Consider the following 25,000-nt stretch of genomic DNA (forward strand, 5'->3'; position numbering starts at 1 on the left):
TAACATCATAATTAACAGGAGTCATTACAAAATGTAGATAATTCATATCTTATTTTGGGGGGGGTGAACATTTTGCATTGATGTGTCCGACACCTACTTGATAAGCAGACTGAACACACGTATCCGATCTCAATGAGGTTTCGATGGCAGAAGCAAGCTGCCCTGTAGTCTACATGCACTGGCGGTGGAAGAACGAGCTGGGACCTCTGATCAGTATCAGGAAGAAAAACCCACTGCGTTGGACGAGAAACAACACAAGGAACGATTAAAGATTATTTTAAGACTGCTGTTCTATGTTAAGTACAATGACCTGTTTCTGACTATTTCAAATCAATATATGTATTTAGGTTCACAGTGTTATAATGAAGTGGCAGATACCTTCAGATTTCCCCGCCCACAGTTAACCCTTTGACTGTGTGACTGGGCAAGTGTTTAGTCAAGTCTTAAATTGCCTCCTATTTTTCTAAAAGAGATTCTATGTTAATGTTACAAAATGAAAAACAAAAACAGTTTTGTAAAATATTCATTTTCTGATTATATAAAAAAAAAAAAAACCTCAGAGTTCATTTAAGAGTAAACAATATGAAAATATGCCCTATTGTTTCAAGATACCCACCAGCAAATACTGTGCCAGAGCTATCTTCTGTGGTACTTTCAGATATAACCCTCCAGTTATGTCACATGCCTGGAACATCAACATATTAAAATCAGTATACACTGTATACAAACCTGTACTGTTTAATGCTATGAATGCACCCTATACTTGTTAGAAAATATGTGTCATATATATATATATATATATATATATATTATATATATATATATATATATATATATATATATATAGATATATAGATAGGAGAGAGATAGAGAGAGAGAGAGAGAGAGAGAGAGAGAGAGAGAGAGAGAGAGAGTACCTGCTGCAGAAGTCCAGAGTCAGCATCTAAAACACAGGCATCTATTAATATGCTCTGAAACAGAAAGGCAAGGTTTCCAATTTAGTTAGAATGCACAACCAGAACACCATTTTACCTTGTCAATTAAACAAAAAAATGTGTAAGGCTTTTCAGCAATACCTGCTTTTGTGCTGCAAAGATCACATTCATGAAATTCATGTATTGTAAAGCAGAATCGCCTGCAGCCTTGATGACCTGAGGCACAAAAAATAAATACAAAAAAAGTATGCAATACAATTATTTAAATTAAATTATCTGCTAGCATGCTGTACCACCCATAGACTGAAATTCACAGTGCCACATTATATAGATAAAAAAACACTTGCATTCAAAGATAGGGACACTACCCTACAAGAAATGAACAGAGTCTAGAGCACCAAACTGTACACACATGCAAAAGCACATTACTGCAATTATACTGTACTTACCAGAATTCTTGATTTCATTTCTTGTCCAGCTTTAAAAAAAGTATATAAATATCATTAAAGATAAGACTTTTCTCAAGTTATAGATATAAATGATTTTTTTTTTTTTAAAAGAACACTACCTTCTAGCTCCTTTGTGACCCTGTGGATATCTGTTCACTTTGAGTTATGGAAACAATTTACAAATATGCATCTCGAGTAATCCCCTCACTGATATTCCTGATAAAGCTCACAGAACTGACTGGATAAAGCTGGCAGGTGACAAACTGTAAGAGACAAGCTAACAGTGAAAGGATACAGCAAAGCGCTTTTGCAAGAGATCCAGCCAGCAACGTCTCTGTTTGATGGCCCCTCACTTCAGCTGAAAATCAAAAGGAGAATGTTTTATAAAACAGAAATGACATGCAGATCCTGACAGAGGAAGAGCATAATAGAAGGATGCCTTTGTGATACAGATGATTCTGTATGTACTGTATATGTGGGATTTACCCATTCATTACTACAAGAGCTCTCTGGTAAGGTTATACTTCATGCCATGTACTTATAAATCTAGATATGCCCAAAATAGTATAAAATATTGAGCTGCTCACTTCTTTCCATGAGGTTTTTAATCTCTTCAGTGATGAGATCATTCCCCACAGTTAGGAGTTCATATTTCCCATCCCTGCTGCCACACGAAGACTCATCACCAGCAAAATCACCAGCTTTCCAGTGCTTACTAGGGTATAAAAAATGACTGCAAAACACAGATTAGACAGAGGTGACCTCATTGGCATTTCCTTGAAAGACTGAAAATAAAAATGTTTTCTTACACACACACACACACACAGGTGCACGACTGCGTTGCACTGGAACGCTGGTATCAAGCTTACCTTTCCTGACAGTGGCTGGCGATGATTGCCAGTTTGTTGCTTCGGGTCATGACCAGATGAGTGTTGCTCATTACCATCACAGCGTCCATGCACTTTGACAGCGTGAACTGCTCCGAAGCGTAACAGCAAGAGAAAACAAGAGCCGTCTTTTCAAACTTCAACAACGAGTCAAAAGTATATCTCTGCAAATCCTAAGAACTTGTTGTACATGCTTAAAGAAGTGCGGAGAACTTACTGAAGACTCTTGAAGATTGTGAGATAATGGATCTCAAAAGCAGATATTATTGCAGTTTAGTCATATTCACCAGATACTAAATAAGACTGCTCATTTGCATGCCGTGGTTCTGAACAATTTTAATGTCTTCATCAATATTACAATATTTCATTACAGAATGTTGTTTTATTCTTATTCTAGATGCCAGGTTGGTAGAGAGTCTATATAGATATATATTATATATAATATATATATATAATATAGAGGAGAGAGAGAGAGAGAGAGAGAGAGAGAGAGAGAGAGAGAGAGAGAGAGAGAGAGATGTGTTCATGCATTGACACTCTCTCATCGACTCTTACTTCGGGTTCCTTTTGTGCCTGCTGCCCCCACCAAATGGGATTGACATCCACCACAATCACCAGGAGACTCAGCTCATCATCTGCTGAGGGAAACGAACATTATTCATGTTGTCTGCGAGTGTGTTCATTGGTAAATGTGGTATCAACGAACTAAAGTCTCTCTGTCAAACACTGACCAAACACTGTTTATGTTTCACCATATATTATATAAACAAAACACTAATTTCAGATTATTTCTGATATGCAAAACTACTTAATGTAATAATAATAATAATAATAATAAAAATAATAATAATAATAATAATAATAATAATAATAACGGTTACTATGACCAGTGTAGCACAGCTCAACCTTTCCCATGCTGTCTGTATATTAGAAAAAGTTTCTACAGTCATTTTTTGCCTAACAAGCTCAAGACAATACACAGCAATGTTTTACATTTACAGTGCGCGCCATAGAGCGCGTTTACAAGATGCATGCAACACCAATGGTAGCCAGATTACAAGCTTAAACCGTTAATAAAAGACAATAACATTTACCAGACGCCATATCTCCCAAAACTCAGATCACTTTCTTCCTCAGATCGGTTGACAGCATCTCAGTAGCTGACTGGTAGTGAGGTCGCAGTGTAGGAACGTCATTAACCAGCGACAAAACGAGACCAAACTTGTTTTTTTCTTTGTTTTTTAATAGCTAATGCCAATCTAAAAGGTCATTTTAAACATAATTATGTTACACGGATGAAGTTGTGTTTTAAAATATCAAACTGTAAAACGCGATCTATTCTGCGTGTTATTTTGAAGCGGGGAAGAACCGCCCAACGTGTCCGTCTGTCAAATAATTCCCATTCTCTGTTTTTAACATAACATTTTCGTGCAGTTAAAAAAAAAAACTAAGGAAAAATCACGTCAATTGTGTTTAAGCAGTGATTGAATATCGTCACTATTATTTTATTATTATTATTATTATTATTATTATTATTATTATTATTATTATTATTATTATTATCGTGCGATATTAATGTGTGTGGTTTTTTTTCTGCTCTGTGGGTAGGTTGCTGGCTGACAGGAGGACACTGAGACTACTCGTGTCTTTATTTGCTTCCCGGCTGTTCGCGTCAGGATATAGTTGTTGCTGTGATTGTCTGGTGCAAAAGGCTAAATACAAATTTGAAGACATGGATGACGAAGGTATGGTAATCCGATTCATCAGTGTAAACTTCTAATGGTTAATCGGTGTATTTTAATGATCTTGATAATTATTTGCGGATTGTAATGTAATGCACACATTTGAATAGTCGTTATAAGTTATCTTCGGTTTTAACCCTGTGTTTTTTGAAAGGAGGTTTGGTTTGTTGTTTTGTAACGAATGACTTGATACGTGTTGGCAAGGTGGCACATCCCTTAGCCATTGCATCATCCAAGCACAGCTGGAGATGGGTAGAAAGGACCTGTGCTAGTATTGTACCAGCATGCCAGGAGGAAAGTATGTGTCTCTGGGGTAGTGGGTACATGAGCCTGTGTGCAACGTGGGGCAATAGAAGGGAAAGCAGAAAGGTAGAATGAGTTCCGATGGTCGCAGCTTATTCAGTGTACGTCTGTACTCACTTGTCTGGAATGTATTCTATCCAAACACCCCATAGAATGACCTACTAGTATCAACATACCGTATAAAACTTTGTCTTGCTATAAACAGACACAGTGATTGAAGCACCAAGCTGTATTTTAAAAGTATTTTCACTCTTTAATTGATTCAAGGTCTCTGAAGTTCTTTGGAGTAAACGCTGTGCAATCTGCTATTGCTGTTGTAAGAAAACGAATCACAATTTGCCGTTAAGCCAGTAAAGGTACAGTAAACTAAAAGACCTCTTTCGTTTCAGAGCTTGTTGAGTATTTCAAAAGCCAAATGCACAAAAACACAGATGTGGCCTCAGGCGTGGCAGCCATCCGTACTCTCCTGGAGTTTTTGAAAAGAGACAAAGGTAATCACCCCTTAATTTTTCCAAGCCGTATTGTACAACAGCTTTTTAACACAGCCCCTCACTGCAAATCCCACTGGTGTTTGTTCCAGGTGAAACGATTCTAGGCTTGAGAGAGAACCTGACGAAAGCCATCGACAAGCTGACAAGCGTAGACTCCTCGGTGGCCGTGTCTTCCGGAGGGGAGCTATTCCTTCGCTTCATCAGCCTTGCGTCTCTGGAGCATCCAGTTAGTGCGCTTGAATCGCAAGCTTTGTATCATTAGCAAGAGCACTTTGAAAGAAGGGAGCAGGGATGGGGGACTGAAACGCCGCTGTTCTGATCTTTTCCAAACTGTTTCCATTCACAGGATTTATCAGAGTGCAAGAAAGTGATGATTGTAAGGGGAGAACTTTTCTTGAAAAAAATTTCACTTTCGAGAGACAAGGTTGCTAAACTGTGCCACACGTTCATAAAAGACGGAGCTGTAAGTATTCTGATTTTTCAAAACATTTTCATAAATATTTCATAAAGTAGAGCCATCTCCTGCTATGCTGTAAACATGGTTGGTTTAATGAAATACAGCTGGTTCCTTTAGCACAAAGGCAGTGGAAAGGCACCACTAAACAGCCAGTTGATTTCTGTAGTGTAGAAAAGTTATGCATTACCGTGTGCATTTTGATGTCTTGTACATAACATTCAGTCCCTGAGGAAGAATTGACAGTTTAATTAATGGTAAAAGTGTTTGTTAAATGAGTGTTTCTTACAACATTACCCTTTTCCCCTCTAGATTATACTAACGCATTCCTATTCGAGGGTTGTTCTGCGAGTGTTAGAGAAAGCAGCTGCAGCTAAGAAACGTTTCACTGTCTTCGTGACAGAGTCACAACCAGATGCAGCAGGGCAAGTACACTTAAATACAGTGGAAACTCCTGAACGTGTCAGTGGTGGCACAAAGTAAATACATACAAATACTGAGAAGATGCTGCCTGTTTTTAATTCCTAATATAAACCAGGGATGTCCGTCCTTAAGTGTTCTTTATGATCTTGCATTGGTAGTTATTTTTATTACAACAGTATTACTGTTCTCTCTGTTGCAGGCAGCATATGGCTGATGCCTTAAGAAAGCTTAATGTTCCAGTAACACTGATCCTTGATGCCGCAGTTGGGTAAGTTTGCCTGTGATTCACCTGTATAAAGTGTTAGTTAACTGTGAAGGTGGTCCAGCCCCACCCTGAACTTCTCATGCCATGTGTTTGTCAGGTACGTCGTGGAGAAGGTGGATCTGGTGATAGTGGGTGCAGAAGGAGTCGTAGAAAGCGGAGGCATCATTAACAAGGTGTGTGTCTTGGCTGTTTGGAAACTTCCATGCTTACTGCTTGCACACCAGACTGTTCATGTTTGTTTTTGCAGATTGGAACGTACCAACTGGCAGTGTGCTCCAAAGCACACAACAAACCGTTTTATGCGGTAGCGGAAAGTTTCAAGTTTGTCAGGCTTTTCCCGCTGAATCAGCAAGATGTTCCAGACAAGTTCAAGGTAAAAAAAAAAAACATTTTTGAAAAATTAACTTTCAGCTCAAACTAAATAGGTATGTAAATGGGCTGTCCGATAGCTGACTCTTTTGATTTAGTTGGAAGAGTGTAATGTGTTTTGTGGGCGCCTGTCATTTCCCAGCCATTCTGTCTGGCAGTGTTGCAAAACAAAACCAGAGGTTTTTAATGTTTAAAATATACAAATCACCACTTTTAACCCTTTAAGGTACAAGCAACAACTTAAAAAAAATGATGCAAACTTTCTTATTTTTGCACTGAGGTTGGATCTCTTCATCCAGATTGTCAGTTTCCCCGTGATACTTGAGTCACTTGCAAATGTATTTGAAGAAGCCGTTTGAACAACCGCTCAATTCCTTGTGTACCATAAGGGGTTAAAACATGTTTTCTGGCGACTACTAAAAATAAAAAAACATGCTGTCTTGATTTATTTCACGGAGCGCTGCTGTGCTAGAAAAGCCTGTAAGTGATATTTTTACTTTTTCAGTACAAGGCGGACACACTGAAGAAATCAAACAATCTTGCAGAGGAGCATCCAATGATTGATTACACGCCCCCTTCCCTGATCACCCTCCTCTTTACAGATCTGGGGGTGCTGACCCCTTCAGCCGTTAGCGACGAGCTCATCAAACTTTATTTGTAACAACGCTGATCATAATAAAATTCTATTGTATCTAAGAAAATTGTTGTGAAGGACTCTAGCATAATGTTACAACTACAACTCCTTATAATATATATATTATATATATATATATATATATATATATATATATATATATATAATATGATATATATATATATAATATATATATATAATATATATATATATTTTTTATGTCCAACATTCAATCCCTGTCATGCCGCTGACTAACCTTGATCCATTAATCCAGCACTAGATACTAGCAGGTCGGAACTGAAAACAATGCTGGACCTGCGCTGGGCTATCCTGGGAGATGCAGTGATCCTAGAATACCAACCTAATGAGCTGTCAGCATTTTCTAACTATTACATTTCTTTGCATAAGTAATTTCATAATGAATAAAAAAGAAAGGCTGTGTGTAATTAAAAAAATTATTGCCATGTCCTTTTCCACTACTGGTCATCCTCTGAATCATCCTGCTCGTGGTCACCTCCCTTTTTGTTGTTTGACTTCGGTCCTGTTATCACTTGCTTCTCAGAATCCCCCTCCCTGATTTTGCCCTTTTTCAGCTTCTTCAACAACCGGGTGTCTTTGAGCAGTTCACCCATATCCTCGTCGTCAACGTCCGAGCTCTAGAAGCAAAGTGTTTGTAACAGTTATCAATAATTCATACCTGATGCAAGATGGCCATCCGGTTTTAAAACTGATGGATCTAATGCCTTTAGCTTGGCGTGCCATCAAATCAACCTTAATTAAATCTGCTTTTCCCATCCACGTTGAAGAGTATAGTTATGAGAACTATTTCCAAATTGTACTATACCTGCTAATGTGTCTGGACTATTTCTAGAGGTTTTTGTTTTTTGAAATATTAAATCTTTATTGGTGAGAGATCAACCTATATTTGAATGCATATTCTGCTGAAATACACCATTTCAAACAGAACTCCAGGTTAATCTATACCTCCGCTCTCATTCTTTTGTCTGCTTTCTTTTTCTTCCTGTCCTTTCTTGTTTTCTCTTTGGACCATGCCTTGTTCTTGGTAAAATTCTTCCTGACTTGGTCCTGTGGTCTCTGCTGTCGCATTTCTGCCAGCATCTTCTGCCGTTGCTTCTCCCTATTCTTATCTTTGTAGGGGATGGAGTCTGTCTATCAATTCGGGTACAAAACCTGGGAAACTCTTTCCTTTTAGCTCAGGCATCTTTGGCAATCTTAACAATGCAAAGCCACGAGCCATACCCGCAAAGTCCAGATCTGTTAAAAAAGACGTCAAAAAAAAAAAAAAAAAACTTAATATCATAGACCTTGAAAACATTTAAAAACGGCTGATTGACAAGTTAAAAAAACAATTGCCTTTTGATTTCAAATTATAATTGCTTACCCTTTACTCTGAAGATGAGGCTGCATTCGTGTTTGTTATATGCTTGTACGCACGACACAAAGGCTCTCATTCCCCTCTCATACATAGCTCTGTCTGCCATGGCTAGAGACTTTGGGAAGGACATCTACCATGTACTTTATGAGGGCCATCTCCTGCTTTGGACACTGCAACCAGACAATATCAAGACTTTGAAAAGATGGAAACACAGAACACCATGCATACCAGTATAAGAAAACATGCTCTATTGAATATCACACCCATGGGGGGAGGGGTCTAGGTCGGCCAGGGTGTCCTCGGCTCACCGCGCACCAGTGACCCCTGTAGCCTGGCTGGGCGCCTGTGGGCTCGCCTGTTAGCTGCGTTGTCCTCCTGTGCTGTAGCTCCTGGGCGGCTGCATGGTGAATCCGCAGTGTGTAAACAAGCGGTCTGCTGACGGCACACGCTTCGGAGGACAGCGTGTGTTCGTCTTCGCCCGTCTTGAGTCAGCGCAAAGGTGGTAGCGGCGAGCTGAGCCTAAATAATAATTGGGCATTTCAAATTGGGAGGGAAAAATAAATAAATAAATGGCAACGACTAAATTAAAAAAAAAAAAAAAAAAAAAAATCAGTCTAAAACACAGATTTTTCTTATTTTTTTAAATAACATTCAAACAAACACACATATATATATATATGCTTACCTGAACTGTGGGAAATGCCTAGTAAAATGTTCCATCACTTCATTGATCTGAATGGCAAGCTCTCGTGTTGGTGTAACGACTAGAGCACCAACCTGTAATCAGCCAGGATACAAAAACAAATGAATTATCGTGCATGTTGGAAGAAAAAGTGCTCTGAAAAATAAATACATTTAAAAATACAGCCTGTGCAGACCCATGATGTCCCACCGCCTTCCATACCCACTTGATAGAGTACATATTGATGCATAAATCAAAATGTGATTATGACACAATATACTTAAATAAATGTGATGGGTTTATTTAATAAGTCTATGAGTTTTACATTACCAGTGCACTTATTATTTACACATTTCTAAAGTCATGTTCAGATGCCTGGTCTGCACTGGGATATACAAATCAGAGCTTGAACTGAACTCCTGAAAGCAAATCCCCTGCAGTAAGTAGATGCACACCTGCATTTTCTTCAACTTCTCCTCTCGCCTTAGCAGGATTTCCAATATGGGAATAACAAACACTAAGGTCTTGCCACTGCCTGTCACCTATAATAACAATGTAAAAATAAGAACATTGCACAATATAATAAACCACGTTTCAAGTGTTTGTGCTTAAGTAATAACTTACCGCTTCAGCCTCCACGTCTTTATTTTTCATAAACAGAGGTATGCACGCAGATTGTTGAGAAACAATACAAAAAATAATCCATATCAAACGCGTTCATAGTATTGCCTTCAGGAATATGTCGTTAAAATCAGTCACACTGGAACACAGATTAGAATTCACTCTGAACAGGGATCGCAATGTCAACTGCTGGCATTTTACGCTCACCTGGACTGCTGTCGTGTGTAAATCCCAGCTCGTCGAGAGTCTGAAAAATCTTTTCGTTAAGTTTAACAGGTAAACTTCTCCATCTTTAAAATACAGCTGCAGAAAAAAAAAAAAAAAACTTCCAAAACACGACGCCCCAACTTCCTGTCCGTCCTGATGCTCGGTGTCTCAGCGGCAACAACACCGGCGCTACAAAGGTTCTGCTTTGCCATTTGCAGAGGGTGTGTGGCTGCGGGAGTGAGGTCAGGGAAGCAGACGTGTACAAACATTACGTTGTTACACACATTTGTGGAGCAGATTTCAAAGAGGGCTAGTTGTGCCTACAATGCATATAACATTAAAACAGAGTGTTCAAAGAGCACCTTATCCTTTGCATACATCTTATCATGGTGTACGGTACACGTGAGCATGCGTATTGCCATATTTAAAGTGATAGGACACAAATAGATTTTAGATTTTTTTTTTTTTTTTCTAAAGTTATTTCCATATATACCCTAGCGCTTAATTCAAATTTAATCTCAAATTCTACAGATTTGGTGCGCAATCAATAAACTTGCCATTCTGTACTCATGAACAAAAACTCAGATTGTCAGAATTTCTTCATATCTAGTTTTTATTCTTTATTCGTGGACTATGCGGGTTGAGTAAAAACGAACATGTTTTGACTTCCCAGTCATGTTAACAATTAAGCTAAACCAAGGCTAGTTAATTACACTTTATCCTCTTTCAAACTGTAGACGCCTGTTGGTTGAGATTTGTTTATTGTGTAAGATTTTACAACATGGGCTTCTAATGTAAATAAATAAATAAATAAAAATAAACTTCCATAACAAATTGTCCTGAATATCTGTTTCCTAAAATGTAACGAATAGGACACAGTAAAATATACAATAAAGTGCTCTCCATTTTTGGTGTCAGTAATCGTGTTTCTGTAGGACAGGGCTACTTAACTCTGAAGGCATTGGGAGGCACTTAGGATCTGGTCTTCCCTTTTATAATTTAGTTTAAAATAAACAAACAATTTAAAAACCAACTGTCTACAAGCCCCTTGACTGCTGACAGCAATCTATTTTATACAGGTTCCTTTAAATAAACATTGCTTATTTATACATTTAACACTTCACTGCAAAAACAAAACTTACATTTAAGTTTATATTTAGGAAAACCAGAAAAACAAGTAAATGTACTTAAAATGCTTCTTACACGTTCTGAAAAACACCCCCTTAGTCAATTCACTGCCCAGTATGGATCCTGAGGTGTCCGGGGGAGTGCAATAAGCATATTGTAGAATGAAAAACAGACAAGGCCTTTTTTTTTTTTTTTTAAAGAATGTTGTGTTTATTATTTACTAAACCTGGGTCATATGGACATACATCAGCATTTTTAACTTCACTTTGAATTCTGAGGTGTCAAAGATGTTACACCAAATATTTCCATAATGGCACACAGCAGCTAATAACTGCTGCAACATCAGGTTCCCTTGAAGTAATACAAGTTTATCTTGAACATGAATACCTGTAACAAATAGTAAATTAATTGTACAAAATCGTGTTGCCATTTTTAAAGTTATCAAAGACAAAAAAGTACAAGCAACTCATTTACACCAGTCACATTTTCTTGATCCACACCCAGACCCACACCTTGAACTAATATTGACTACTTTAAACCCATCATTAAAGACACTAAAATGAAAGATTTTCCCCCCCCTCATAGAGAAACACATTTTCAAACCCCTATGTGTCTCTCGAAGGTGAAAGATTGTATAAGAACCAATTAGAAACAGACAATAAGGAGCACGGGAATTGAAACTGTGGCTGTATATATTACAGTATTTGTAAGGTCCTTTTCAAAAGGCCATAGTAAAGAAAAGGACACTAGATCAATTATTTAACCATGTGTGCCCCACCAGGACATTAAAGCATTTTCAGGTTTCCTCAGACAGAGCTGGGTAAAGTGATCAATTCTTCAGTTTTAGACAACAATATGAACCCATTTGCAATAAGATGTGAAGTTGTAACCTTCGTAGTGACCACTACAGTCAGGCAACTGAACCAATTTGGTTTTGCCATGTAAAAAAAAAAAAAAAATCCTTTAGTTTTAGGAAAGGTAGGTTGAAAAACTAAAGATGGCACTCAAATCTTTTTTCCAACGTGAATGACCTTTCTGCCTGCACTGTGTAGATACAATAGGTTTTTTAGCTAAAGTTTTGTAGCTAAAGACTTACCAATCGTGAATGATGCAAATGATTCAAATTAAAACCTTTCCAGATTAAAACCTGATAATGGGCACAGCCACTTCAAAACTGCAAGGCTTGGTGTCTGTTATACAGAAAAAAAACAATCCCCAAATATATACTGCTGTATTATACAATGAAGAGTTGAAACATTAAGATAACCTTGGCTTGAATTTAAAGATGCAGTTTTAATCTGTAATAAGAGAAGTTGCAAGTGACACTAACTTCTGCTAAAGAAGAACATAAAAACAAAAAGTTAAAACCAAAGGGAATTAAATAAACAACACAAACAAGTTATGTAAAGGCTTTTGAAAGTCTAATAAACTTGGATGTCAAACCTGAAGTAATTGTTGTCGTGACTAAAGATTTTGGTAAATTGTGAAATGTGTTAGAAACTTTTTTCTGTTTGTTTGTTTTTTTTTTTTTTTTTTTTTTTTTTTTACACAACTCTTCGCACTTCGAAAAACCTCTTCAGGTAATAAATCTGTCCAAGGGTCATAGCTACAAGTACCAGAGCTTCAAAGAATGACCAAAGAACAACTCTGCTGTTTGTGTTGTCGTTAACTGCAAGAAAAAACAACAAATCAATCCATCAGGCGTTTAAAAATAAAAACAGGCAACTAGGATGATTAGTAATAAAGCATCAGTTATTACTGGTTTGGTTATGAACTGATCAGAGATTTGGCTGAGAGTATTTAAAAAAACATTTTGAACAGATTACTGGTACAGAAGGAATGGATGATAACATGCTATTCGACAATCTTAAAATCAGCATTTTCCTTAGTCCTTTTGAGCCAATTAAAAAAAATGCAATCAAACTGTGCTTTCCCCATGATAAATGTACTTGTATGACAGATGCCCCCACTATAACGTACTTGCTCTGTGTATCCTCTCTCGGACCTCCATGTACTCCTGCTCATGCTTCACTGCTGTCATTGCCACGGCCAGCTCATTGATCATCTCTTCCAGCTTGTTCTGGTGAGCTGCAAAGAGCAGTTCAAAACACTCCATAAAGAAGGCATGAAGACAGTACACCTGAATAAACATGACATGCACAGCACTGGAAAATCCTCAGGCAAGTTAAGTGACTGAAAGAAAAGAGGGTTAGCATCACTACTCATCTGTGTACTCCTTTAAACACTGCAGCTTACACGGTTTAAAAATCAGTGAATCTGACTCTGTGAAACAGATAAGAGCTAGGTTTAGATAAACAAAAGGTCACTGCGGAATATGTATCTTTTTATTGCAAGTATTGAAAGCATTTTGGAATGATGACCAATTGGAGAGCCTGTTTATGCATTTACTCAAGAGGCTTACTGACATTTCATTCTAAATCATGCTGAACAGTACCACTCTGACCTGGTCTGTTGGGTCACGTTAGCTCTGTGCTTTTGTCTTTTACTTCCTCAAACTAACTGCAAGATACTGACAAACCACAAAAATCAAGCGCCTGTGCATTTAGTTTCCTGTTAGCAAAGCAACTGTTTGTTTTGCCTCATCTTTTGCCCACCAAATAAAATATTATCATATCCCCTTTGGTCACGTTTTTTGAATTTTTTAGTTTGTGTAAATTCTATGGGTTTTAAAAAGTTGCCCTGCCTTAACTTTGAAGAAACATAAACATTTCTAAAACAGATGCACAGATAGGAAGGTTACATGATACAATTCTAGACACAGTGAACAAAGAGGATACAGAATAATGAAACATCTTTACTAGCACTTGCCACCCGAGGGGCGATCAAACACCAGGCACTGTCAAAGAAAGTAGGCTTTGTGCCATATAAGAGACTGATGCTATAGCACAGTTCAGTGATATGCTCGACATTTCTTATTTCAAATGCATCTTCACAGAATGGTGCGTTAGTATCAGAAAATATTAAATGCGATCAGATTCAGATGTTAGAAGCATCGCATAAGCAAATTAGCAATACAAACAGGGGTTAAAGGCAACTTCTGTGGGTGTTTTTTTTTCTTCTGTTCAGCTTCTTGCCAACCACTGCTGTATGACCAAGACATTTGGAACAATCATAAGTCTGGATGCCACCCAATAATTGAAAGCTTCAGAAATTTGGGTAAAAACAAACCAGTTCTAAACCAAGCAAGACAGCTGACATACCATCCCAGGTATCGCCACCGCCTGAGAGAGAGGGAGAGAGGAAGGGGAAAAGGAGCAAAGAGAAATGAAAATAAAATGTAACGTAGGAAAGGAATTTAGAATATCAAAGCAGAGAACAGATAGAAATGATAGGAACGAGTCTTATTAAATCCAAACTGAAACATGAACTACAGTGCCACTAGAAAAAAAAAAAAACTAACAAACAACTTAATATGCTTGCCACCTCCCACGCAAGTCTCTGACCCGCAGAATAAACTCAAGGAGGTGCCCAACTCAGCAAATTCTTTGGAGTTTACATTCTCTCATTTAATATCTTGATTACGTGTGCAACAGTATGAATATTGTTTCTGGAAATTCCAAAGAAAACCTGCTTCTCTGGTGGCAGACTGTGAAGAGGACCAGGATTATTACAGCTCTACAAGGAGCTCAGTCACGCGATTTAAAACATAAGGATCTCGGATGATCCTCAAATAAATACAACTCTACTATCTCTTATGGGGGCCCCTCTCAATTACAGAAAGCAGGCATGGTTTCTTACAGCCTGCAACACTCAACCTTACTGATTTACTTATGCTGTCTGTTGATTTCTGCTTAAGAAACAGTAATATAAAAATGAACTGTTTCCTTCCGATGGCTCTACAATACCTGCTTCAGACTGGCTCTAAAACAAACGACTGTGTGAACTTCCAGACAGCGTTTGCAAATAAAAGCCATCGTAAAAAGACAGCTGCTCAAAACCGATTTTCCTTCACAAGGTCAGATTTTCTTTCTCTGGTTTGGGGCAGCAGAAACTGTTGTCTTAACTGAGGTTGAGCCTGGAGCTGTACTAGGCTTCCTTCTTTAGAGATCGCAAGGTGCATGTAAAAACTGTGTATTGGAATGTGTGTGTCGGGGGGACTGGATGGGGGACAGCCCCCTGAAAAAAGAGCTTTTAAATATCTCACCTTCCGTCTCCATGTCCTGCCCTTTTGGAGCCTCTCCAATGTCAATAGTGAACATCACAATCTTGGGTGTCATGGTTGACATTTTGTTGCTGAAGCAGAATTTGTACGTCCCGTCCATGTGGGCGGCAACCGAGTACTTCCCGCTGGATTCTCGGTCTCCTTTATAAATCTGTTTACCGTCAGGCCCTGTAATCTACAGGAACAGAGAACATTTGGAATAACTGCCATTCTTCATTTTTATTGTAAAACAAAAGGAAGCAAACAAATCTACAAGTACATCTACTGCTTTACAATACCAGGGATGGAAATATGTCCTATTCCACAGTGGTTTCACCCATTCCAGGTTTTACTTTGAGCTTGATTAGCCACAGTGTGAAGTGACAGCTTAGTAACGGTATACGTTTAAGAAAGTAAAGCTGGACTGGTTCGAGCCAGCTAGAACACCAGGCATGCTGAGCGATTGAAATTCTTTCAACTGTTTTGAAACCAGTGGATCAAGAACTACAATCCCTTTCACTTGGATTACTGTTACTTTGAGAAAGTATGCAAGAGGATGTATAAATATTAACACACAATATTAATTTTCTTCCCCGGTCTCTCCACCACTGACGCAGCTTACAGATCTATGCACCTCTATAAAATTCTCGCCTCTGAACCACTGGGTAAAAACACATTTGCCTGCAATATAAACCTTTGGATTCCACAATTTGTTAACAGGCAGGCAATACTTTTTATTGCAAAGTTTAACTTTGTATGTAGAAATATTATGAAGTGGCCAAAACAACTGTTTTAAACAAATGTTAACTATGATGGCTGCTGTCATGTATTTAATTTGACTGTTTCACCTCTTTTCAAACTTTCCAGAACAAACTGATTTTAATATACAAACAGATGACAACGTTATGGGTATATAAAACTTTATAAACACTTTAGAAACGTTACATTTCAATGCTTCCATGTGACTTTTAGCAATTTTCCAGATTGTACTGTTGTTGTGCTAATTGCACCAATATTTTTCAGCATGCATGTGTGATATTTTTATGTGGAACTAGATGATTTCAGCATGACTTTCCCTTTGTATTGCCTAGCCACAATCTGATGCAACCAATCACCTATGAAGATCTTGGTATTTCGCGCCTTTAACACCAATACAGCCACGTATGACCTCACACAATTCGATTTAAATCCCAGTATTTTTGTCCGATATACTATCTTTAAAATTATACTGGATAACATGCACATTCAATTTAGTCATTGTTTTAACAAGCATACTGTCGTCTCAAGACACCAACACGTTCACTGTCATAAGAGTACAATAATAAGCCACATCTGTGTTAGATTTATAGCGTTATTTATTTTAATTCAAAAAGCAAACCGAGCCTGTCTGACTTCACTTTCTTTAACCTATTTTAGGTCAGTCTCAAACTGGACTTCAAACAACAACACTGATTTCGCCTGTTAATAGCGAAGCATTCCTTAGAAACAATATGGCAGGCAATGCAAGCCAGGTGCAGTATTAAAACAAAGCTTGCTGTCTCTGAAATGAACCCCATCTTACTTAAACGCCCAAACAATAAACTTCATATTGGCTAATTTGCGATATTATTTATGTATACCAATATTACTACGACTCCTAACTGAGGCCTGCTTCTCCACACCTCTCTCCCGTGTGTGTCTGTCCGAGTGTGCGTGTGTGTGAGAGAGAGAGAGAGATAGAGAGAGAGAGTGAGTGAGTGAGTGAGTGAGTGAGTGTGTGTGACAGAGAGAGAGATAGATAGAGAGAGAGAGAGAGAGAGTGTGTGTGTGTGTGAAAGATAGAGAGAGAGAGTGAGAGTGTGTGTGTGTGTGAGAGAGAGAGAGATAGAGAGAGTGAGTGAGTGAGTGAGAGTGTGTGTGTGAAAGATAGAGAAACAGAGTGAGAGTGTGTGTGTGTGTGAGAGAGAGAGATAGAGAGAGAGAGTGAGTGAGAGAGTGTGTGTGTGTGTGTGTGTGAAAGATAGAGAGACAGAGTGAGAGTGAGAGTGTGTGTGTGTGTGTGTGTGAAAGATAGAGAGACAGAGTGAGAGTGTGTGTGTGTGTGAGTGTGAGAGAGATAGAGAGAGAGTGTGTGTGTGTGTGACAGAGAGAGATAGAGAGAGTGTGTGTGTGTGTGTGTGTGTGTGTGTGTGTTTGTGTTTGTCTTTGTCTGTTTGCCTGTGTCTAGCAGCACAGGCGACAGTGTGTTTGTGGCGAGCAGCGGTTTGCAATGCTGATCTGTCACTCCGGTGCGGCCCTCACCTCCACATCGATGTCCAAGAAGCCTCCTTCCGCTACCTCGAACATGAGGCCCATCTTGGTACCAGAGTTGACCCGCTCAAAGAAGCACTCATCGGCGTGCGCGTCTATGCTAACAAAGTAACCGGAGGCCGTGCTGGAGAAAAGGGCTAGCAGGGCAAGGATCTCTGACAAGGTAAACATCCTTTTTTTTTTTTTTCGGCTATTACTGTTACTAGACACAGAAAACAGAGAGTGGAGAGAGATACACGGAGCACCTAGTAAGCCTCGGCCAGCCACCGGATCACGGAGGTGGAGTTTGTGTTGCAGCGGTGACTGAGGAAGGGAGCACAGCTAACACTGCCACGTAACGACTTAAACGAAGCGCCTGCAAGGACAAAACAGCTACGGCTACCCTTTCACAATACGCGATCTGCTAAATGTTCCAGCACTGCAAGCAGGTGTATACGTGTGAGTCAGTCACCATTGTGTCAGCATGTTAAGATTCCTGTGTAACGAAGGCATTTTGTTCTTTGATAGAGATTTAGCAAAGAGCATGGCGCTTTTGTTCTGCACGTTTTTAGATTAGATTCGTTTATCGGTCGACAGTGTGAAAAACAAATCCGTATGGCTTACATTTTATATTTTAAAAGCCACGTTTTATAGTAAATCAATTCAGAAATAATGCTAATCAGAAATATATCACAGGTGTGATGTGAACGGAGTTTGAAGGATACATTTAAGACTATGCGGTAGCCTATATATTTTTTTATATTTCAAATGTATTTTCATAAGATACGGTGAACTAGTAATGTTTCCCATTTATTACAGAGACTTTTACAATACATTTAGTTCGTGTATGCTGACCCTGAGCAACAAAAAATAAGTTAGTATACGCTAAACTAGAACAGAGACAATAGAAAACTCATGTTTTAGCTTTTGCATTAATAACTCCTCGTCTTCTTTAAATTAAGGGGTCAATTTGCACTGAACCAAAACTATCAAGGGGGATATGTGGCGATCGAGCATAGCTATAGGTTGGTGTGGGATCGTCCTTCTCAGTTTGAAATAAAAGTTTTGCAAATGTTACTTAGGAGCGAAAGCTTATAATGCAATGTAAATCAGGGCCAATCGTCGCAATTAGTAAGGCGTGGGAATGCCATTAATTAGGACTGCTGTGGCTTTGTATGGTGTAGCCGTGCATAATGACGTGATCATGTGAGATCATGAAAAGTCGATGACAGCACAAGAACAAGTAAAACCATAATATGAAATTCTGTTGATGCCATCTGCATAAACACTAGCACCGCGATAAAGAGGCTTGAGATATGCAGAACTAATTCCCCATTGAGGAATATAGTTTGCTAAAGCTGGATTATTTGAAACCCATTGCGTTTCTTTTCTTTATATCAGTGAAACTGGGGTTGCTTCTAAGGGTCTGCATTGCTTTGAAGGGATGTGCAATTATCAAGTGAAATAGAGGGCATTTTAAAACAGCTGCTGCTGCAGATTTACCTTTAATTAATAAGCACTGTAGCTATTTAAAAAAAATACATGCATGCTATTTTAAGCAAGCAACATAGACACAGCGTATTTCCCTAGGTCTGGTAGGCATGCATACAGTATTTTCCAATACATTTTAACATGCATCGTGTTCTATATATACACCAGCTCTGGAGCTGACTCAACTAGGCTGCAACCTCTTCTGACATGCGCATTGCGCTCCTCCCGTGTAATTGAAGAGTGAAGCACGGCAGATTTAGATTGCAATGAATTCGTTCTGAGGTTTTCCCCCTCATCATATTTAACCTCCTGTTTCTAACAAAATGGCAACAAGAGTACATTTATCGTTAATAGAAGCGTGAAGTTCCACTTCTAGGAATTTAGGGGTATTTAAAACAGAAGAAGCGTATGCAGTGCCCTTTTGTTGTGGAGTGGAACTTTGTTCAGAAAAATAACTCTTGGGACAGGGAGATCCAGCCATGGAAGATGTTGGATCCGCTCTGGAGAAGAACGCCGCGGAGCTCACAGTAATGGATGTGTATGACATCGCTGCCGTGGTGGGACAGGAGTTTGAGCGGATTATAGACCAGCACGGCTGCGAGGCGCTGGCCAGGCTGATGCCCAAAGTAGTGCGGGTGCTGGAGATTCTGGAGGTCCTGGTGAGCAGAAACAACATCAGCCCTGAAACCGAAGAGCTGCGGCTGGAACTGGACAGGCTGCGCCTGGAGAGGATGGACCGGATGGAAAAAGAGAAGAAGCACAAAAAGGTAGGTTTAAAAACACCACATTTAAAAATAAATAAATAAATAAATAAAAAATAGCTCAGTTTGCAGGACGTTTTTCTAGTAAATTAATATGTGGAATATAACACAGCGGGGGAAGACCATTCGATCATTAGTTATTTCTAGGAGTCCCTGTCAACATGTATTTCAGGAAACAAACTTCATAGATACTGTAACCAAGCTCAGGTAGGTACCGCTGTCAGTCTGGCAATGACATTTAACAGCACGGTGTGTGTTTGTCGTCATAAACACAGTGATGCACATTATTGCCTTTGTGGTTTCAGCTGATCTAATAAAATTATAAAAAAGTAACACAATGTTCACATTCCCCCAGGCAAAATTGCTGCAAAGTCAGAACAATGCTTGCTGGGCTAAATAAACGTAAAGACTGAAACTAAACGGTATTATCCCTGTATGTTGTCTTTTTTTTTATCGTGTTTGTGTAACATTCTTTGTTTTGTGAAATATTTTTGAACAATACATTTGGAAGTTAACGGTGTTTCAAAGATAAAATATGTGAAGAAAGGTCAATGTAGAACTGAATGTTGGGCAAATCTGATTACACTAACGCATAGGTACAATAGAGTAGCTAATGTAATGTTCTAAAAAGCTGCAGAGTAGCTGTTGCTGTACCACATTTAAATGTGAAGGATGTATTAACAAAGCATTTGGTAGCTAAACAAACAGATGTCTTTTGGAGTCTCTGAAAATGCCTTTTAAAAGCCTGTGCCTCTTGCTTTGCTGTGCACCAGGAGCTGGAGCTGGTGGAGGACGTGTGGAGAGGGGAAGCCCAGGACCTGCTGACCCAGATCACACAGCTTCAGGAGGAGAACAAGAACCTCCTCACCAGCCTCTCCCCCAGGGACAACAGCATGACTGAGGAGGACTTTCACAAGCACGAAGGTAAAGGATGGCTGGAGGGGACACTGGTGACACATTGCAGCCCCCCCCCCCCCCAAATCATGTAATGTAATGTCAGGAGCAGTCTGTGGTTCTTGTGAGTGACCTGGTCACATCTATAGGCTGACAGCAGTCTATTCAGTTTGTTGAATTCTGCCAAATGAGCAGTTGTTTGCTGTGTCCCCAGTTAACTTGCCACCTGTCTGGTCTCCTGTGAATAAAACCATGTGGACACTATCTCAGAATTTAAAATGCAATACTATACTGGCAGTTCGGAGCATTTCTGGATTCTGTAGCTCCAGGACCCCCTTGTACTTCAAATGTATATCTCAAGGGTTCTGTCCTGGTTAAAATAAATACATTCCAATTTGAAGTTGTACAGTTTGCATTCAGTTTAATTAGCATGTGATGGGCCACAAGGAGAGAGGATATCATATTGAGTTCTGTCCCAGTCTTTTGATGTGCTAATAAAGCTTTGCAGTTTCTGACCATCCACACAGCAGACACCAGTATCAGACCCACGCACTGTCAGTAAGTGGTCATCTAGTGAACCGCCCACACAGACGCACACACAATAGGTTTGTCGATGCATAGTTGTGCGTTGCTAGGGATCATTACTGCATCTGGTAAAGTGGATAGTCCTTGTAAAATTGAAGTGTGTGCTTTGAAATATAATGTGAAATTGGAACAGAGCTGTTTCGAGTGCAGGTTTCTTCCTTATTATGTGGGGCTGTGTTCATTAATTGAAGCGCTTGCATTTGTAGTCCGATGTTAACCATGGTGCTGTATTCTCTTGACACATGTGCTAGAATTTTGTTCATGTTTAGCATTGTGCAAATGCATTTCTATGAGAATAACAGTAATGACACCAGTGACCTCAATAGAAATGCATACTGATCAGAGAAATATAATGAACAGGATCTAGTTGGATTTTAACTAAAATACTACAGAAGGTGGGGGAATAGGGAAGGTGTAACTCTGAAAGCTGTCCCTAGGCAACACCCTATTGTACTGTGCCTGCCTTTGATCTGGAGGCATGCTGCTCCTGTATCTTGCACCTTATTTAGATCACGTAACAGTATTGTAATGTGTCATGTGGGCTCAATCACACAGGACAATAAAATATTTCAGTCGAGGTCATGAACGTGCAAAGGCAGAATGTGATCATTTCTTTCCGTTTTCCTGCGTGACCTGCTGCAATGCAGGGGTAGGATCCAATTTTAAACACGACCACGGCTTCCAGACGTCAATATATCCAGTTAAACGCCTGGCATACTTCTCAAGGTTATTTTTATTCTACTGGACTATTCTACAAACAAAACCAGTAGAAAATCCAAAACATACATCAATATCAGGGTTCTGTAGCTCAGAGCATGTTGTACTGTGCAGTATTTGTACTTGGATCCATTAATAATATTATTAATAATAATAATAATAATAATAGTAATAGTAATAATAGTAAAGGCTGTTCTTTATCCAGGGGAACACATTGGAGGTGACTGACCCTTCCAGGGGTGAAGGGGTTAACTGTGTCCTTGTTTTTTGGGACAGGGATGTCCGAGAGGGAGAGGCAGGTGATGAAGAAGCTGAAGGAAGTCGTGGACAAGCAAAGGGACGAGATCCGAGCCAAAGACAGAGAGCTAACCCTGAAGAATGAGGACATTGAGGCAGTAAGACCCCACCCATAAGAATGTGCACACTGAATTGAGCTTTACATGCACATCGGCTCCCTAAGCAGCTGCCAGGGTTGGGCTCAGTGCCTGTTTTTTTCAATTCAAATTCTATTTCCAAGTCCTTTTTAAAATCATTTCCAAAAGCATGACTTTTTTTTTATTCCACTGTGCTTTGAAAGCAGTTCCCATGAAACCTGTAATGCGGTTCATTAGTACTTTACTGCAAATAGCCACTTGCGAGCTAATTGTGAGATGCATCATGCATGTGGCTTAAAGGTGTTGCTGAAATGCATTACTTTTGAAAAATACATTGCATAATACAAAAATGGCTTTTGTTGAATGTCGCTGGCATTGCATTTATTGTATAAACAAAAAAACAAAAATATTAAGTGTTACATTTAAGCCTCCGAGTATGAACAGAATAGGCTCATATTGAAGCTAGATTTCTACTTGGGATCCTAATGCCACACGCAGATTGGATTATATGTCGGTTTAGGATCATAAAATAAAAATTAGTTACCATCTACCTATGAGCAGCTCTACTGTTTGTTTTCAAACACACGCTCTCTTGAGAATGGTGTGCAAGCCATAACGAAATGTGGAAAGCTAGCTCTGGGAACAAAATATACCGCTTGCTGAAGACAGACATGTTACGTGACCCAGTCACTGTGTGCAGAATTGTACCTATCTGTATATCTCTTTTATAAATCATATATGTTTTTTAAGTTTTTGGCAAGGCAACTTCTAGAAACCCATAATTCACACAAACTATTTTAAAATTTGATTTGATATAATCGATGTATTTTAGGCTCTTGGAATCCTATTTTCAAACCAGACAATTTCAGGAGAGGAATAAAATCATTTTGGTTTCAAAAAAAAAAAAAACTTGAAAAAACCAACTGATCCTTCCTGCAGTGAAGCTGTTTCTTGCTCGTTTCATACAGTTACGGTGCTTCACATCTCTCTGAAGGCTTGCCTTTGCACTTGGTTTGAAGCAGAGCTGTTGCTTTCTCCCCTTTTCAGTTACAGCAGCAGCAGAACCGGCTGATGAAGATCAACCACGACCTGCGGCACAAGATCACGGTGGTGGAGGCGCAGGGCAAGGCGCTCATTGAGCAGAAGGTGGAGCTGGAGGCGTTCCTACAGACCCACGAGCAGGAGATGGGCAAGCTGCGGACCGAGATCGGGAAACTGAGGGAGAAACTGCAGGGCGAGCCCAGCCACAACGGAGAGAAGCCCAAGGTAATGAGATCTGTCTCTCCTCGGCTGGATCTGTCTGCCAGAAAGAAAGCAAACCTGGCAGACACCAGGAGAAGCAGAAAAAAAGCAACATCAAAAAGTAGCTTTTGTTTTATCATTCTTCCTTAGGAGTCAACTGAAGCTGGTACAGTAGCTCTGTCAAGGTATCTAATCTGGTAATTCTTGCACTGATGTTATTTGAGCTCCCTTTTATAAAATAGCCTGATGTTGAAATGAAGCAGTCCCCTTGCTAAAGTAAGACACGTTGATTGGTTTACTGCTGTAACTCCTACTTTGAAAAATAATTTAATAATGAAAACTGATATGAGAGTCTATAGGAATTTTACAATGTTAGATGTTCTGTGCTGATTTGAGAGTTTCCCAATATGCAGGAGACATTACCAAGGGGAAAATCTTGCTCCGAGTCCTGGTTTGGTCTTTGTGGTTTCTGATTTGAACAGATTAGCGCAGGGTCACAGGAAGCTGAATCATCTTGCTGAATAGGATGCATAATGAAAATACCTAAATATATTGTTAGTTGAGTGTATGACTCAGTCCATTCCTGAAGACCCCTAAGGAAAATATCTGGCCTCGTTCTGTCTCAGATTAATGAAGGCTTTAATATCTGTAGTATTGTTTAAAGATGCTGCTGTGTCAGTCTAATCCATGTCTCTTTTAAAAGCTACAAAGGGACTGCTAAAGGTGGCTCAAAGTCCCTAGGTAATCACACTCCTATTCATGCACTGTGTGACACAGCGTCAGAACAGAGTCATCACAAAAATGATCTAATTGCAGGCAGGTGCATAACATTCTTTACACCATTTATGCTGTTATAGGACTAGTTTGCATACATTTAAATCCTTCTCCTGAATCATGTCATTCTTTTAAATAGTCTGAAACAGGATTCTGTGCACCACAGTTGCCCAAAGCCATTGAAGAACACACATCAAGTATTTGAAATGGTTTGCAGTTATTCAATCAGGTTTTTGGTGTTCTGTTACCTGTATATATATATCACCTGTATGAACACGTTTTTTTTTGTTGTTTGTTTGTTGTTTTTTTTGAGTTAAGGGTATCGAATTCCATGCTGTGTTTTATGACTAAGGGTCTTAATCTGTTGAAGCAGCAAAGCCGAGATCGCAGAAGGAAGTAAGCAGTATTGTATTGGTTGAGACAATTACCTGTTGTTCTGACAGAGCTGGTGCTTCTGTAAATGCCCTGCTCCTGATTGCAGAATTTAAGAGAAGGTTTAAATGTTTAGTTCGGAGTATAAATAAAATAAGCAAACAATGCCACCCTGGACAGTGGTGTACCAAGAGAGAAACCTGCCTTTATAGAGGTTTACAGCACAGCTGCAGATTGGGCCAGTCCACTGGATAGCCAAGTCTTTTGCATTTAAACATGTCAGTGGGTGAATATTGCAATTGCACCATCATTTAGGGTGAATTTAAAAGAAAGTCGAATCTCAGTTATTTTCACCCGCCCCTACTGACCTGTTC

At 39.2% G+C, this 25,000-nt stretch overlaps 5 protein-coding genes and 1 pseudogene across 6 annotated transcripts in view; 2 read left to right on the top strand and 4 right to left on the bottom strand.

Moving 5' to 3' along the window:
• LOC121307708 (serine/threonine-protein kinase ULK1-like) overlaps positions 1-3,453 on the bottom strand; it is a 12,351-nt gene extending 8,898 nt beyond the window's left edge. Inside the window, exons 1-11 of the mRNA XM_041239961.1 lie at positions 3,366-3,453; positions 2,827-2,906; positions 2,254-2,360; positions 1,972-2,117; positions 1,680-1,742; positions 1,504-1,533; positions 1,385-1,413; positions 1,077-1,151; positions 918-971; positions 617-685; positions 29-233 (exon numbers count right to left, since the gene is read on the bottom strand). Coding sequence (XP_041095895.1) covers positions 29-233; positions 617-685; positions 918-971; positions 1,077-1,151; positions 1,385-1,413; positions 1,504-1,533; positions 1,680-1,742; positions 1,972-2,117; positions 2,254-2,360; positions 2,827-2,906; positions 3,366-3,375 — 868 coding nt within the window. The 5' untranslated portion in view covers positions 3,376-3,453. The remainder of the gene's footprint in view (positions 1-28; positions 234-616; positions 686-917; positions 972-1,076; positions 1,152-1,384; positions 1,414-1,503; positions 1,534-1,679; positions 1,743-1,971; positions 2,118-2,253; positions 2,361-2,826; positions 2,907-3,365) is intronic.
• LOC121307678 (translation initiation factor eIF-2B subunit alpha-like) lies at positions 3,447-7,038 on the top strand. The gene is made up of 10 exons (XM_041239909.1): positions 3,447-3,537; positions 3,880-4,016; positions 4,706-4,807; positions 4,897-5,033; positions 5,154-5,270; positions 5,574-5,686; positions 5,884-5,952; positions 6,047-6,122; positions 6,197-6,322; positions 6,824-7,038. Exons 2-10 carry the CDS (start codon positions 4,004-4,006, stop codon positions 6,977-6,979), a joined length of 909 nt encoding a protein of 302 aa, XP_041095843.1. The 5' UTR covers positions 3,447-3,537; positions 3,880-4,003; the 3' UTR covers positions 6,980-7,038.
• Positions 7,039-7,132: 94 nt separating this feature from the next.
• LOC121307709 lies at positions 7,133-8,605 on the bottom strand (annotated as a pseudogene).
• A 148-nt stretch (positions 8,606-8,753) lies between these two features.
• Positions 8,754-10,017, bottom strand: LOC121307735 (ATP-dependent RNA helicase DDX55-like). Its single transcript, XM_041239998.1, has 4 exons — positions 9,655-10,017; positions 9,486-9,572; positions 9,034-9,125; positions 8,754-8,867 (listed from the first exon to the last, which is right to left on the bottom strand). The coding sequence occupies exons 1-4, from the start codon at positions 9,682-9,684 to the stop codon at positions 8,837-8,839; spliced, it is 240 nt and encodes a 79-aa protein (XP_041095932.1). The 5' UTR covers positions 9,685-10,017; the 3' UTR covers positions 8,754-8,836.
• Positions 10,018-11,846: 1,829 nt separating this feature from the next.
• On the bottom strand, positions 11,847-17,769 carry LOC121307734 (transmembrane emp24 domain-containing protein 2). 2 transcript variants are annotated; one of them, XM_041239996.1, is made up of 5 exons: positions 17,429-17,769; positions 15,152-15,344; positions 14,208-14,228; positions 12,967-13,074; positions 11,847-12,655 (listed from the first exon to the last, which is right to left on the bottom strand). In XM_041239996.1, the coding sequence occupies exons 1-5, from the start codon at positions 17,606-17,608 to the stop codon at positions 12,531-12,533; spliced, it is 627 nt and encodes a 208-aa protein (XP_041095930.1). In that variant the 5' UTR covers positions 17,609-17,769; the 3' UTR covers positions 11,847-12,530. The 2 variants fall into 2 exon arrangements, with proteins under 2 accessions (XP_041095930.1, XP_041095931.1); XM_041239997.1 differs by lacking the exon at positions 14,208-14,228 and having other exon boundaries at positions 17,429-17,764.
• Positions 17,770-17,870: 101 nt separating this feature from the next.
• On the top strand, positions 17,871-23,840 carry LOC121307733 (RILP-like protein 1). The gene is made up of 4 exons (XM_041239995.1): positions 17,871-19,674; positions 20,442-20,592; positions 22,141-22,259; positions 23,286-23,840. Exons 1-4 carry the CDS (start codon positions 19,387-19,389, stop codon positions 23,628-23,630), a joined length of 903 nt encoding a protein of 300 aa, XP_041095929.1. The 5' UTR covers positions 17,871-19,386; the 3' UTR covers positions 23,631-23,840.
• The last annotated feature ends 1,160 nt before the right edge of the window (positions 23,841-25,000 follow it).

The sequence above is a fragment of the Polyodon spathula genome, chromosome 58, assembly GCF_017654505.1.
Source record: "Polyodon spathula isolate WHYD16114869_AA chromosome 58, ASM1765450v1, whole genome shotgun sequence".
Lineage (NCBI taxonomy): Eukaryota > Metazoa > Chordata > Actinopteri > Acipenseriformes > Polyodontidae > Polyodon > Polyodon spathula.